At 36.6% G+C, this 16,994-nt stretch overlaps 1 protein-coding gene across 1 annotated transcript in view; it reads right to left on the reverse strand.

Moving 5' to 3' along the window:
• RYR2 (ryanodine receptor 2) overlaps positions 1 to 16,994 on the reverse strand; it is a 430,121-nt gene that overhangs the window by 189,932 nt on the left and 223,195 nt on the right. Inside the window, exons 20-24 of the mRNA XM_061991036.1 lie at positions 16,598 to 16,839; positions 10,177 to 10,369; positions 8,352 to 8,568; positions 6,483 to 6,587; positions 2,771 to 2,874 (exon numbers count right to left, since the gene is read on the reverse strand). Coding sequence (XP_061847020.1) covers positions 2,771 to 2,874; positions 6,483 to 6,587; positions 8,352 to 8,568; positions 10,177 to 10,369; positions 16,598 to 16,839 — 861 coding nt within the window. The remainder of the gene's footprint in view (positions 1 to 2,770; positions 2,875 to 6,482; positions 6,588 to 8,351; positions 8,569 to 10,176; positions 10,370 to 16,597; positions 16,840 to 16,994) is intronic.

Consider the following 16,994-nt stretch of genomic DNA (forward strand, 5'->3'; position numbering starts at 1 on the left):
CAGTGGCCAGCTCCTGCACAACACATCATCTGCTAAGAATACTCTATGCAGCTAAATTTCAATTAGCATAAATCATACATGATCCCATACAGCTATAATCAGCATAAGGAAGAGATCAAATCTAACAGTGGAAAGCAGTATAGAGGCCTAACCACTGGTAACTCCTGTTTTCTTGAATATAAGACACTAATTTTAACCTTCCATTATCTCCACTCAGAAACAGCAAATTCAAATCAGAGAGGCACAAAAGGATAAAAAGGCATATCCTGCACTACCAGTAGAACCTCAAAGTCACCTAAAGGTCTTAGTAACTTAACAAGAAAACTAGAAGTGGCTGAATGCAGCTCTCTGCATAACAATAATACATGTAATGATACATTATCACACACAATGGAGTAAGTGGGTAGAAATCAGAAAGTCAGTCACAAAAGAGTAGGCATCAATCCCAAGATCAAAGTGTATATATATGAGAATGTGCAAAAAGTGTTTGAACAAGTATATTTTAATCCTGTGACATTTTATGAAATAATTCATTCCTGAATCTTGACATTTAATACAGTTTATAATTTTTATGGTTCATAAAAGTATTTCATCATACAGAAAAATAAACAGAGATCCCAATATATTAAAAGAAATTTTCTGTCAGATATGACTCAGAACTTCCATGTTTTCTGCCTCTCTCATCTAGGACAGCTGGCAACAAAACAACATGAAAAGCCCAATTACAATAAGAGTTATTCTTGATGTCATGAAACTAATTCAGTCATGTAGTACTTAGTTTGATACAAATTGTAAAGAATATAGCATACAGGTATCTAGAGGAAATTCTAAAGTTTTAAAAGAACAACTTCCTCCATTGAGGCTGACTGCTAGTAGGCATGTGGTAAAGAAATATGTAGTAAATAAACAGTTAAAGTAGCTTAAAATTCAAGTCATCACACTATGGATAATTTAGAATAAATCAGTGCACTAATTTTTCCACCTTTGTAAGTTTGCAGAAATGAACCGAGAGAGACACTCATATTCTAGTCCCTGAACACTGGATGTCTATGTGATAATTACAGTAAGACACTGCAAAATTACTGTATAGTTCAGAAAACTATACCTAATATAAGAACGCAATGAAGACTGAACTCACACAAATTTTGAAATCCATACAAGGACAATGCATTATGTTTTGGCAAATATTCATTTACCAAAAAGGGTCTTTCTAGAAGAGGTACTAAAATTACTAAAATAGAAGCCATTCATAATTTATATGTTTATGAAACCAAATTATTTTTTGTTTCGTCAGGGTTAGTTTTAGGAAAGCATCGGGTCCTGAACTAGTAATCATGTAAGGACTACTAAAACATGTTCAATATTTAGTGAAACATTTGTAGTGTGCATTTAATTCAGACAGCAAGATTTTTATGATGCCTGTGTCATACTATATAGACAACTCTAACAAAAGATCAGCTGCAGGGAAAGTTAATTATATGATCTTTTGTAGTTTCATAAGATGGAAAGCAAGAAGCTACTCTGGATTCTTAGCACATTGTTGTGTTGACTGAGGTCTCAAGAGCTTTCTTTTAAATTCTAATATCTACCTGAAGGCAAATATGAACTTATATCCTTGCCTCCAATGGAGTTCCATTTATGTCTAAATAATGCGAAAAATATTCCTCCAGAAACTGTTTAACTCTTGGGGTCATAAATATGTTTTTCATTGAGTAATTCAGCAATTGATGCAGAGCTGACCAGAAAACACTTTGAGAAATTCTAAGAGTGTTCTACCTAGATTTCTACTATGAGGACATAAAGTCCTTTATTATGGGTGTAAACAGTATATTACACTATCAGTTTATGTCATAATTTTTAGAAAAACATAGTGCAAGTATTTCTAGAAAAGTAGTATCAGATGCAGATAGTCATACTTTGAAAACACTTTGAATAGGAAAAGACTCTATTTTAAGAAGATAATATAAAAAAACCCCAGATTTCAATGGATTGCAAATAGGAGTGTCTGGAGAACCACAGATACCACTGGGTACTTACCAGTTTAAGAAATATTTTAACATGTTGGTTACATGCAATCCTACATAGAGAAGAAATTATTTTAATAAACTTTCAATGCATTTGCTGCAAAGTAAGAACTGACATCTGCTTGATTGACAAAGTCAAGGTGAGCAATTGTATCTTTGTGAGCCAGATAACTGAACTACTTCAACACATCCCACTGAAATTTTCTAGCTTTCCATCTGGAGAGCTCTTAAGACTTTCACATATCTAACCACTCATTCACAAAACGAAGGAACGCTTCTTACTGGTTTGTAGCAATATGCATAGATGACACAGAAACAGCAACAAGGGGTCCTGAAGCAAAGCTCATCATTAGTGACACTGATTGTCAAAGATGTACTTTATCAATTAAAAAACCCCAAAACAATTATACTAAATGAAATTAATCCACATAAGAAGCAATTTTGATTTTTTTTTTCAAAGCTTGGATCTACTCCATTCCTCCAAATTAGCTGGGAACTGCTTGAGTTGCCATTTCATAGTCAGCATTATCATAGTAATCATAAAATTCCATATATATTAAAAATATTATCAAAGCTATTTTCAATGCCAAATACATACTTGATTAATGTATCTCACTTCCTCATTTTCATTTTATTACCCTTCCTCCTACATGTCAAAATGTAATTCACATGTCAAATTATAGTTCTGGAAAAAGCAGCTCCTTAGGAAACTCTCACTATAAGCTTCAATAATTCTAGAAACTTACTTCAGTGTTTCAAGTGACATTTGCAAGTTATAATTTCTTTCCTGCTCTGGCAATTTTGAGAATTCCACTAAGCACGGGTGTTGTCTTTTGTTGTCATCTCTAACCTGAAAAGACAGAAAAGAAGTTAGTTTAATATGTCTTAAAATCTAGAAGAAATTTTAAGAGACCAAAACACAAAGTACTTAAAGCTGACTGTGTCAGAATTACTCAAACTGAACAATAGATACTGAACACTTCAAAATAAAAGTAGTTCTGTATTCTCAGAGCATGACCATTCTGTTCAAGCAAGGCAGAATTTGCATTTACAAATAAACTTCAGATCTGCAGCTCTCAAGTGGAATAAATGCCAGTTTGTACATTTCATTATATTGATGTTCACAACAAATATGAAACTTTCAAAAACAGTGCAATCTATGTTATGTTTTGATATAGTGCCTTAAAAAACAGCTCATCTTCAGCACCATGTTTAAAAAATAATACATTGTACTAAAGTCATTATCCAACGAAAGTAATGATTCTGCTCGTGTAGCACAGAATGCAACTGTTCAGCAGTCACAAATGATTAGAACTTTAATTTACTTTTACTATAGTGACAGCAGAGTCATGAATACTATAATTCACAAAATACCACATTTTATAAACTTTAAAATTTGATCAAAATTATTGATTTTTAACCTGGACTACTTCTATACAGTTTTAGTCTAATACTGTCCAGAACTAAGATGGGCAAACTGAGAAGCTGGCATAACTGAGCATTCTACTACTCTCAGCTTTGCATCTTTATTGTGTTACAGCTCAGTCAACCAAATTTACAAAGACTATTTTGCTAGAAAGCTTGATAAAAACCCATCAGTTGGCAAATATTAGCTAAAAGATTCCAATGAAAGTGTTATCATTTGCTCAGTTGAGACTACATTCTAATTCATATATCAAAACACTTTTGTGTCCATCCCTCATGGACCATGAGTTCACCATTCATAGCAACCATTAAAGCTTCAAACTGAAAGCTTTTGATCATACAATTCTGCTGGAAAATGGAATGTTAACAGTTCTAGTTAAGAATCCTAATTGTTTCATTTTTTTGCAAATTGATATTTATTCATTTGGTGAATACAGGATGGCTTTCAAATTATTTTAGCTGAAAAAAGACCAAGGCAGGAATACTCGGTGAAGTGCTATAATTTAATTGGATATAATCTGTTCTTAACAGCTTGAACTGCTGTTCATATACAGAATAATTTCTGATGTTTAAAAATGAAGGTCAGTAGCATATAAACTGTCATGAAATTTCTGACTTTCAGTAAAATAATCTATCACATTTAAACTGATCACTTGCACTGCATAGTTCATCAAATAAAAGAGCTTTTCTTTAGATATTTTAGTGCAAATGTCTGAACATTAAAAAGCTCTAGCATCATGGCAATAAAAGCATATACACCATCTAAGATTACACTTAAATAAAATAATAACATTGGACCATGCACATTGTGTGTTAGAGCAGAGGAAAAAAACCAGTCATCTGCAAACTGTAACCTATTTATAAAGTTTCTCTAATTTTTTGTCCTGAGTGTTAATTTTACATGAGTGAATATGAACTTTTTACAGAGTGCATATGAACTTGGATCACTGATAGTTGAAATTTCTTTTTTATTTATCAACTTCCATTTTTGCCAGTTCTGTGTTTTCCTACATCAATAACTAAAAGATACAACACTACTCAGTCTAGTTCATTTAACCTCATTTTAAAAGTCTGACATTTCTCTATTACATTTCTGAGTAACTTATTTTGGCATTTTGATCTAAGCACATAATAATAATCAAACTGAACAAGCAGTATTTTTTTATATTTTTGATAGAAAAATATTTACAATCTCCAGGGGACATTTATCTTCATTTGATGGGATTAATGTTTTTTGGAGAGGCAACACAAGCAATTCAACTGTGAAAACTACTTGAGCAAAATCAGTAGTGGGTAAAATGAGACCGTCTTAGAAAGGTAATCTGCATGAATAAAGATTCAGTATAGTCTCCAACAAGAAGGCCTACTTTACATCTGTGTACAGCTAATTTAAATCTTCAGTGTCAGGCTTTTTTTTCACAGAATTCCAACATTAATTGAATTTCCTCTCTAGGTATTTTCTATATATATTTCCACATATATTCAACATACTCTATAGGTTGCCTTTCCATCTCCATCCTTTTGAAAATTTTTTGAGCACAATATAAAAATCTACTGCATTGTGAATACGTTATATAAATTGCAGAACTTGTGACACCTATCAATTCCTTTTTTTGTGGCACCTTGCAAGCTACAGAACAGTTTAATAGAAAAAAAGACATGCAGATGCATCTGATGATCTCAATTTGAACACTTAAATATCAATCATGTTCAGACTTATAATGGAGCCAGTTAACAAAAGTCCTTAATTTTGCTATATTGGCTTATTATTTTACTTGGATACATGTAAAGAATGCAATATCACATGCAACACTGAGTATCACTTTAGTGATACTACACACAGATATGATGAAACAGGTATGTGGGAGGCAATATAAAATGCAATCTACAGCAGATTTTTAAAATAATTTTGATAGACCTTTCAATCTACAAATTCTTTTTCTGTTAGCCTTTAAGCTTTTTGACTTGGTGAAAAAACACCTCTAGTAACTATACATGATGCATCTTGCTATGAATTAAAAAGACCAAATTAAGAGAACTCATATGTGTGTGTCTAAACCAGCTAATTTCCGTCTCATGCCCTCCCTCAGTAACTGCAGTGCATCAATTCAGATAACTAGAATTAGCAACAGTGTCTTAAATTGAAGAAAACGTGTGAGAAACCTATATGATAAAGGAGTCAATCTCCATATGATCAGCATACAATTTGCTACATTACCAAATTGAGCATATCCAACCACAGAACACAAAAGCATAACAGAGAAAACAGAATAAAAGAGTTAGCATCTGGTTTCATTCTGGATATAACTACAAAATTTATCATTGCTTGACTTTGCTATATATTGTTTAAATTAAAAGAATATTGAACTGTACAATTAGCTACACCATTTCGGATACAAATAACTAGCTTGTATACCTTTTTAATGATTAAATAAAAAAAATATCTAATCAACAAAGCACACTGTATTTTCCATCAAAGCCAGAAGACACTTTTTTTTTTTTTCCCCATTATACTCCATGAAAAATAAGAAAGAGAGAAGAAAATACAGCTATGTGGGACACCTAACACAGATGTGGGCCTGAAGAAGTGGCAAAAAGGAAGGAGAATGAATGGAATTCATGAATTCATGGAATTTCCTACGTAAAATACTTACTTTTCATGAAAAATAAGACTGAGACTTCTGAAAGAGTTATACCAGTCAGTGTATGTGAAAAGAATCAACAATAACTGCTTTTATTGACTTATTCCACCAGACAACTAAATTTCTTGCCCCATGAACAAACAGGTGAAAAATCCGCTGTGTTTTTTTGTGTGGGCAGTTAGACTGGCTGAAAATTTCTGCACCAAACAGCTTCCAACACTAGAATTTTGAATTAGAAATATTGTTGATTTCCACTTGGTTCTGTTAGAAAGGGTCTAAACTTTACTAATTTGGGAAGGATAGAAAACAATGCAGTCCCATCAGAATATTGAAACCAATGTGCTAAATAATACTACATCATTAACAGAAAATGAAATTATAAGGTACATACTGGTCCATACTGCCAGCCAAGTTCAATCTTATTCATAACCCAAAGTTCATGGATGTTCTCTGCTAATTTTTCTCTAATTCTTTCCAGGTGGGGAGGCAAAACAATCTAAAGAAAGGAGAGAGAAAGAAGCTATTACAAAATAAGTTGCTTAACAGTGCCACACAAACTTTCACAACAGACAAACTTTGTACAAACTAGATCTCTCAACGCAACTGAAATTATTATTCAGTTCTTAATACAGTGTAGTGGGTCTGGGATGGTAGTGATTTTCCGCAGCAGCTCCTGCAGTGCTGTGCTTACTGTTGATATCAATATTATGACTACCGCTTGCACAGCATCAGGGCTGTCCCTCCAGCATTCCTTCCCCCACCTTCACCAATAGCTGTGGGTGGGCATGATCTTGGGAGGGACTATGGCCAGGACAGCTGACCCAGGCTGACCAAGGAGATATTCCATACCATATGACGTCAGCTCAGTAATATAAACTGGGGGAGAGGAGCAGGAAGGGGAGGCGAGATTCATTTCTGGCCTTCCCAAAGCAACCGCTACGCGTACTGAAGCCCTGCTTCTCGGGAGGTGGCCGGACATCGCTGCTGATGGGAAGTAGAGAGTAACAGCTTATCTGCTTTTGCTTTGCTTCCTGCGCGTGCAGCTTTGCTGCTTCTTTATTAAACTGCTTTTATCTCAACCCACGAGACTCCCATCTTATTTTCTCCCCTTCCCTGGCTTGCTGAGGAGGTGGGGGATAAAGCGGTGTGGTGGGCACCTGGCATCCAGTCAGGCTCAAACTACCACATACAGTGAGTAAGACTTCTTGCATCAACAGAAATGCCCATCCACTTAGAAGTTCCAGGGGGAAAGCAGTTTTAAACCCAACACCTCCAGATGGCATGGAATATATTCCTAGCAGCTGGCCAGGAACTACTTAAACCAATACTATTTCTCAGCTACAACGAGTTAAATATCTCAACAAACAAGGTAATGTTGAGAAAAAAGCTTCACATATAAACATTTGAGAACTGAATTCCATTAAAAAAAAATTAGTAGATGATGACAGGTAATGAGCGAAATCAGGACAGCACATCACTCTGCCTCCAAAATTTGAGATCAATCTGCTTTCAAATCAATCTGCCTCAACAACCAGAGATCTCAAACATAGTGCTGTGACTCATTATGATGTTCTGATAATTGTTGATATTACAGAGGACTAATTACATGACACATTGAATGCTGTATTTAACACATAATAACAACGAACTAGAAGGTTTGTTCTTTTTCATGTTTTTTTCAGTACCTAAATATGGGAAAATCTGAGCATTTAGTGTACAAAAATCTGTATGCATCTCAAACTCTGATCAAATCTGAAATAAACTCTTGTTATCTGTGATCTGAGATGGAATTCTTTGGTACCAAAGAATTACTGCTTTTTGCAATTATGGTAAAAAAATAGAGAAGACTATAACTTCAATGCATGCCATTTACTGTCCACATTGAGTCAAATGACAGTCTCAGTAATCTGCAAGTCCAGTGAAGAATTAGAGATGAAGTTGGTCTAAAAATCTCATCATAATGGAAGGTTTTCAGTAATTGTAATTAAATAGTAATGAAAGTATCTAGTAACAAAACAACAAGTTTAAATGTTCTTTTTTTGCCTACTCTAATATTAAGGATAAAACATTCTTTATTGTAGTGTTTGTGAACTGAAATGTACAGTTTCTAATGAGCACTGTAAGTTCTTCAAACACCATTTTTCAGCTTCTCACAATGGAACAAGCTTGAGACAAGCTGCAAATTCAATCAAATATGAAATCACATAGGCTTATAATACATGTGTTTAAAAATGAAAATGCAATCTTTCAGTTTCCATACCTGGCTAGTATCTACAGGAACTGGAGTGAAAGCTGCTTGTGACAGAGAGATGGTGGGACCCAGTAGGTCTCTTGTATGGCTATGATCCTGCTTGTACTCTCGGCTATGCTCCACCTTCAGCTTCTCTTTTGGTAGGACAGCTTCAAAGCAAGGGGCATATCCAGGTGGGGGAAGGAACTTGAACTCTCCATGGCGACCTCCAAGCAAGAAACGTACCCTGTAAATATCAGAGTTACTTTAGAGAACTGAGACACCTCTGGTGTCAAACGTAATCAGTTTGTAAATCTGGTGACTACTGAATGTTATTTTTAAACAAAAGGGAAAATAAATCCAACATTGCAGTATCTTTGCATTTACAGTTTACCTTTATCTAACTAGTGTGGAGATTATGAAGGAGGTGTAAAAGCATGGGGGAAAGTACTACCTCTTTCTTTTAGTTAATTTCTGCTTCCATAAAAGTATTCTAAATCATGAGACCAAAAGAAAAGACAGAATCAGTTAGCACATCTACAAAGTAAGCAGCAGTCTTTTTAGTCCCAGAAGGCAGAGTTTAGAACCCAGTGTAATCAATCAACCATCTCTGAACTTTCTGCAATTGAGGAATTCTCTCTTATTCAAGAAATGAGCCTGAAAATTTAATGGATTACAGTTCTTTTTTTTCTCTAGTGGAACACAGACACAAAAAATTTTTTTTGCTTAAAATTAGTATTTGTAAAGTTAGTAGAAATCTAGGGAAAAGTATTTTTAAATTTGTTAAAAAATGGTGAATTTTTCATGATTTTTGTTACTGAAAAATTAAATGAATGAGGTGACCATGAAGTAGTAATGACATATTACTGAAAAATCTTCCTAGAGCATTGCCAATAAAAAAAACACCCCAAAAAACTGGCCTTATATTAGAATAATTTTTTCTCTTTTCTATTTACTGAGTATCATGTAAGATTCTTGTCAATGATACACCAGAATGCTATACATTCAGCACACAAATAATACCTGAAGATAAAGCCTGCAGGTTTATGATTTTGTATTTCATAGCACACATGTCTATATTTTTACCACAATGTAACTCCTTTATTATCCAAGGTAAAGTCCAAAGAAGTGCATTTTGCATCTGGAATGAGAGGCTGGTATGCCCACTGTGTGACAGCTCTTAAATTCTGTAGTATTCACCACAGTCTGAATGATCCCTCAGATTGCACTGCTTTGTGCCCAACAGAAATCAGCTTCGAGCCTTTACCTTTGCCATTATTGTCTCAGACTATCCAATACATGGAAGCAGAAGTCTGGCACCTCAAGTATGACTTCATAAAAAAAACAGTACAGCAACCAGAATACAAATTGACTCATCCATCATATATATTAACTTACCCTGCTGAAAAGAAAGTGGACCACCACTGCTTCTTAAGGTTAGTGCAAACAATGCATCTTTAAATAATAGTTACTACCTCATAACAAGTGAGTTAGGAAAAACCTATTTTTAACATCAAAGACTGATGCTTTTCTTCTCATATAAGTGCTTTCCTAGAGTGAATGGGTAGCAATATGTCAGCTAAGAAATGATAAAGAAGCTAAGGTCTCTCTGTTAACCACCCAAATATACTGCTGTGCTCAAAACCAACAGATGCACTGTCTCTTCAGGACTCCTTTGTAGCTCTCACTACCCAAGAACTGGAACTCTGCCAAACAAGCAGATGTCAGAAAGAGAAATGACAGCAAAGACAGAGAATTATTCTGGATGTTCACATATACAGAAAATTAAAAAAAAGAGGACTGTAAAAAAAAAAAAACCATAACAAAATGTCAAAAAACTATACAGGATGCTAACTTTATTCCTGCAGAGAAGCTGACAACTGGGAAGAAGAGGCCATCTATGTTGAAATTCTCAAACATTCCTTGAACTGGCTGACCATTTATCCGGAAAGAGATGCTGGGGGCACTCAGGTCCAAACAGCAGCTAATAACATCATCAGTTCTTAAAAGGTGTTGGTTGGGTGAATTTACTGTTCGTGCGACACAACCTAAGGAAGTAAAGAAGAAAAATTTAGCATAACTTCTGAATATTGTACAGGTTTTCACAGTAGCCTGAAAAAAAGGGAAGAAAACATAGTAATGAGCACAAATATGTTAATACATAAATATCTAACCTGTAACATCCAAGATCTGCTTTTAAGCTTGCAATATAGTGAACAGAAGCTTACAATCACATATACAAAGGTATTCTAATAATAAATAACACAATTAAACTACATTTAATGAAAGTGAAAATAACTACCGATACCTATATAAACAGTCAACACCAAGAAAACTAAATTTTCTTCCTCACAGTTGTAGATGTAAAAACGGAAAAGCAACCATTACTATCCAATATGAAACCCAGTATACTTTATTAAAGAATGCTTCATTATTCAAGATAAGGACAAGTATTCTACTTGAAATGATTTAGGAAAAGTAAGGTACTTTCTGCTATTAAGGGCTACATCATAGTACATCATAGAATATAGAAATAGGAAACAACTGCTTCAGAAATTTACTGCCATCTGTAACAAAAAAAATTAGGGAGAAACATGAAAGTTTATGAAAATATCTCCAGACATGTTTTCCAAAGATATCCTATGCAATGTCTGCAAGAAATAAACCATAATACACATTAAGAACAGAAAATTAACTTACTATATATGCTATCAAACTTCTGTAATCATGAAGGACTTAACTAAAAGCACTGTATTTTGAAGCAGATGATGTATTTTTAACAGCAGCAAAAATAGTAAAAGAAAAATATCAGTAATTCTTCTGCAGATAAATTTGCATATGCACACCAGAAACACTTCTGATACTCTACATATGGAAAATGACTTCCTGATATTGTCATATAATCTTCAGACTGCAGGACAGATGGTTATGTGCAATCTGCCACTCTTGATAGGGCAGTCAGCAGTATAGTTAGGGGAAAAGAACAGTTTTCAAATACTCCTGCTGCTTTGCTACATCATTTCAAGACAGAATGTCCTTAGTTAGTTGCTGTAAGAATAGTCAGTTTCAGGAGCAAATACAGGGGAATAACATGGAGCAATCCTAAGGGCCCCTTACAAATCAAGAATAGGAAACATTGCTGAAAAAACCAGTAGTCACAGCTAAACAAACGTCTTGCAAGGAAACCACCTTCTCCCAGCTCTACATCCCAAAATTCACAGTGTAGTAGAGAATAGCAGAAAAAAAAAAAAATAGTTGAGAGTTAGTTTCTTGTAAATCACAAATAAACAAACAAATAAATAAAACATCTAGAAGAGCTATTAATGGAGAGTGGATCTCCTGAAGGCATAATACTTGAGACTATGTGCCTTTTTAGATGTTAAAATTTAGTCAAATATATGTTATGGGGCTCAGTGCAAGGCTGATAGTTAACAAAAATATGTACTGGTCTTTGATGAACACACAGTCAGTGCCCTTCCTAGCCTTAGGCTTTAAAAATTCTTTGAGTTCCACTTCTCCTTATTAGATAAGTGATTATGGGACTGAAGAAACAAATGTAAATTAAAAGGGATTGTAGTTGAGGCTTGTTCCAGAACAGAAACTCAGAGAAACCAATGCTGCTATTCATTACTGCAGTAAATGCTCAGAAGATTATTTTTAACATGTCATTGCAGTGACTTACCAAGATGCAGCCTGGGATTGTGGAAGAAACAGAAAGGCCACGATTTTCAAAATTCAACTACCTAAAGTCCTTCCAAGTTTGAGAAGTATGTGTTACATGACAATGTCAATGAAGACAGAAATCTCAGATTAACAGCCACATCCACAACAGATATTAACATACAAAAACTGAATACACAAAAGTGGTCTGGCTTTTTTGACTGGGCCAGGTTATTGACTTGAAAAACATAAATAATTATTTATTCATTTTTGGCACTTTTGATTAAAAGGTTTCTGGTGCATAGAATAATAATTTTGATTTTCAGTAATCTTTTGTTCCTCCCTTAAAAGGGTCTCCAACTACACAAGTTATTTCAGTTGGCTCATTGTCTTCTGGTTCTTCTGTAATAATATTTTATCTGACAAACTCAGTTTTAATGACACCATTAATTATGTGTCATTGTTCCAAAGTAATTCTCACTATGTACAAGACGCAAAGTGGCAGCTACTTTCCTTACGTGCCACTCCAGGAAATGTGTCACTACTGTTGAGGCTCAGTCAACATCAGCATCATTGTAAGGCACATGCAAGATAACCAAGGGTTCAGGCCTAGTCAACATGGCTTTATGAAAAGCAAGTCCTGTTAGATTAACCTGATCTCCTATAACAAGGTGACCCATCTACTGAATGATGGAAAGGCTATGAATGTGGTCTACCTGGACTTTAGTAAAGACTTTGACAGTTTCCCATTGCATCCTCCTGGAGAAACTGGCTGGATGGCCAGGCACAGAGAGTGGTTGGGAATGGAGTTAAATCCTGTTGGTGGCTGGTCACCAGTGGTGTTCCATGGGGCTCAGTGTTGGTGACTGTTTTGTTTAACATCTTTAGAAATTATCTAGATGAGGAGATTGAGTGCACCCTCAGTAAGTTTGCAGGTGACACCAAGCTGGGTGGGAGTGTAGATACACTTGAGGGTAGGAAGGCTCTTTAGAGGTAACTGGACAGGCTGGATCAATTAGTCAAGTCCAATTGCATGAGGTTTAACACGGCCAAGTGCCAGGTCCTGCACTTGGGGCACAACACCCCCACACAACACTACAGGCTTGGGGCAGAGTGGCTGGAAGATTGCTCATCAGAAAAGGACCTGGGGGTGTTAACCGACAGCCAGATGAATATGAGCCAGCAGTGTGCCCAGGTGGCCAAGAAGGCCAATGGTATCCTGACTTATATCGGAAATAGTGTGGCCAGCAGGACTAAGGAAGTGATTGTCCCCCTGTACTTGGTACTGGTGATGTGCACCTCCAATAATGTGTCTAATTCTAAGCTCCTCACTACAAGAAGGACATTGAAGTGTGTCCAGAGACAGGCAATGAAGCTGGTGAAGTGTCTGGAGAACAAGTCTGATGAGGAGTGGCTGAGGGAGCTGGGAGTGTTTAGCCTGGAGAAGAGAAAGCTGTAGGGAGATATGATCACTCTCAACAACTACCTGAAAGAAGGTTGTAGTGAGGTAGGGGTCAGTCTCTTCTTTCTAGTAATCAATGATACGACAAGAAATATGGCCAGGGGAGGTTTAGGTATGACTTTAGGAAGAACTTTTTAATCAGAGGGTTATTAAGCTTTGGAACCAACAGTCACCATCCCTAGACATAGATCAGGTGCTGAGTAATATGGTTAAGTTTAGTGATGGGCTTCACAGTGTTAGGTTAGTGGTTGGCACTGATGATCTTAAAAGTCTTTTCCAACAGAAATTATTATGTGATGCTATGACTTAACAATACATTGAATTACCATTTTGATTGGAAAATTATTTTGAATTGTAAAATTGAAATATTTTCCAAGTATCATAGAATCATAGAATGGTAGGAGTTACTACTAAAAGAATAGCTGAAAATTTTTCATTGCTACATTGTGGCTTCATTCATCTGTTTTAATGGGGAGGGAAGAAAATGCTTATGGCTGTCTTGAACATAAAAGAGAATGAAACCGATGAAGGAAGAGTTCTGTTGTCTTAATCACTCTGTGAAATCATAGAATCACAGAATGGTAGGGGTTGGAAGGGACCTTTAGAGATCATCTAGTCCAACTCCCTTGCAAAAGCAGGTCCACCTAGATCAGGTCGCATAGGAACATGTCCAGGCGGATCTTGAAGACCTCCAAGGAAGGAGACTCCACAACTTCCTTGGGCAGCCTGTGCCCTTGGGCTCCATCACCCTCACAGTGAAATAGTTTTTTCCTATATTTAAGTGGAACTTTTTGTGTTCCAGCTTCATCCCATTACCCCTTGTCTTCTTGCTAGCTATTGTAGAAAAAAGGGATGTCCCAACCTCCTGACACCCACCATTTAAATATTTATAAATGTTAATAAGATCTCCCCTCAGTCTCCTCTTTTCTAGACTAAACAGCCCCGGTTCCCACAGCCTTTCATCGTATGAAAGATGTTCCAGTCCTGTGATCATCTTGGTGGCCCTGTGCTGGACTCTCTCCAGAAGTTCTCTGTCCCTCTTGAGCTGAGGAGCCCAGAACTGGACACAGGACTCCAGATGAGGCCTCACCAGGGCAGAGTAGAGTGGGAGAAAAACCTCCCTTAATCTGCTGGCCACACTCTTCTTGATGCATCCCAGGATGCCATTGACCTTCTTGGCCACCAGGGCATATTGTGGACTCTTGTTCAGTTTATTATCAATCAGGACTCCCAGATCTCTCTCTGCAGAGCTGCTCTTCAGCAGTTTGACCCCAAGCCTGTACTGGTGCATGGGGTTGTTTCTTCCCAGGTGCAGGACTCTGCACTTGTCCTTGTTGAACCTCATGACGTTCCTCTCTGCCCAATTCTCAAGCCGGTCGAGATCCCACTGAATGGCAGCACAGCCTTCTGGGGAATCAGCCAGTCCTTCCAGTTTGGTGTCATCAGCCAACTTGCTGAGGGTACACTCTGTCCCCTCATCCAGGTCATTGATGGAGATACTGAACAAGACTGGCCCCAGAACCCATCCCTGTGGAACTCCACTGGCCACAGGCCTCCAACTCGATTCTGTGCCATTGATCACCACCCTCTGGGTTCTGTCATTCAGCCAGCTCTCGATCCACCTCACTGTCCACTCATCCAAGCCACACTGCTTGAGCTTTCCTGTGAGAGTGTTATGGGAGACAGTGTCAAAAGCCTTGCTGAAGTCAAGGTAGATGACATCCTCTGCTCTCCTCTCATCTAGCCAGCTGCTTATGCACTCATAGAAGGCTATGAGGTTGGTCAAACAGGATTTCCCCTTGGTGAAGCCATGTTGACTCCCTCTGCTAACCATCTTATCCTTCATATGTTCAGTCATAATATTCAGGATGAGTTGTTCCATCATCTTTCCAGGGATGAAGGTGAGGCTGACCGGCCTGTAGTTTCTTCAGTTTCCTTCTTGCCCTTTTTGAAGACCGGCGTGACATTGGCCTTTCTCCAGTCCTCAGGCACCTCGCCTGTCCTCCATGATTGTTCAAAAATGATGGAGAGAGGCTCAGCCAGCTCCCTCAGCACTCTAGGATGCATCCCATCAGGACCCACAATGCCTCAAAACTTCCAGATCTTGAATAATACATTCAGAGAACTCACCAAAATGTCTCTCTTGTTTGCTAAGGACCTTTAGAAAACTTGCTCACATTTTCATAGTGGTGAAAATCACCAATTCAATGAACCTAACTCAATTCTCATTCACTTCTACAGTTCACCACTGCTCAATAATCTCTCAAGATCATAGGACTTTTTCCTTAACAAGGTGAAACCACAGTAGAAACTTTTTTCAAGAAGTTTAGGACTATCCAAGTGTAGGACTACTCAATCTAAGCCATATCTGGAAATAAAGATCAAGAAAAAGAATAAGATTCCTTTCTTCTTATTTTCTGAGCTAACCCAGTTTGAAAAGAGGGTAAGATATTTCCAGAATCAACAGTAAATACAAATACTTTTGGTACACAGTCCAGCTGCCTTTAACACTAGAATTTGCATACAGAAATTACTATAATGAAGAGATCCAATTTGGGCTAATAACTTTTTAAAGATGAATATCTGACCAAACACACCATATGCAAGTCAGGAATACGACTCTGCAAGTCTTGCAATAGTCAGTCTTAACACATGTAAATACAACACCACTACAGAAATGTATCTGGATTTAAAATCTATGGCAAAAGGTATGCTTAAAAATCTTCTTAACTTCTAAAATGTCTGTAATCCTCCAAATTAAATATTCCTATTCAGATTTTTTTTTTTAAAGAGTCTTGTGAATTAAAGGCTGTTCTTACACAACCACACAGGAATCGCAAATCCAGATGACTGTTTTTCAGACTTCATGTTTTGCATTGTTGAAGTTTTAAATAAAATCCTTATAGTTACTATGAAAAAAAAAATTCCTAGGCTGAAACATAAATTATTACTCTATCTGTATCACTTTGCATAAAACAATTTCCTGAATGTCAAGTTAAACCATATTCTGATATAGGGTACTGTTTCTGTATATTTCTTGTGCTAACTGAAACATCTGAATAATTTTGTTGCTTTTGGAAACAAATTCATTGGAACTGCAAACAACATTGCAGTATTTTACACTCCCCTCAACCAAAAAAACTCCATAGAATACCTGACCACAGATGCAGACCATCGAAGCCATAGGAATACAGGTCATCACCGACACCATTTCCTCCCCATTCTGCTCCTCCTCCTGGATATGGTGAGTAGCCCTCTGTTGAAGCCCAGCCCACTCGCAGATGAGTTGATTCTGCAGTCACAAAGGGTTCTAGATGGTCCACCGTAAGTTCATAGTACCATTTTCTGTATTGGGCAGAGCCTTCACTAATCCCCAGGAAGATGTTGGGTCGCATGCTTAAACAGAAAGAATAAAAGTGAGTAGTTATTGAAAACTTGTCTCAAGAACAGGATGAACTATTGCAGACTTTTCATTAAACTCAAATTTCATGCCTGTTTTGTGCAACTAAAATGATAGAAGCAATTTCATATAATAGAATCATAGAATATCA

This window comes from Colius striatus, chromosome 2, assembly GCF_028858725.1.
Source record: "Colius striatus isolate bColStr4 chromosome 2, bColStr4.1.hap1, whole genome shotgun sequence".
Taxonomy (NCBI): domain Eukaryota; kingdom Metazoa; phylum Chordata; class Aves; order Coliiformes; family Coliidae; genus Colius; species Colius striatus.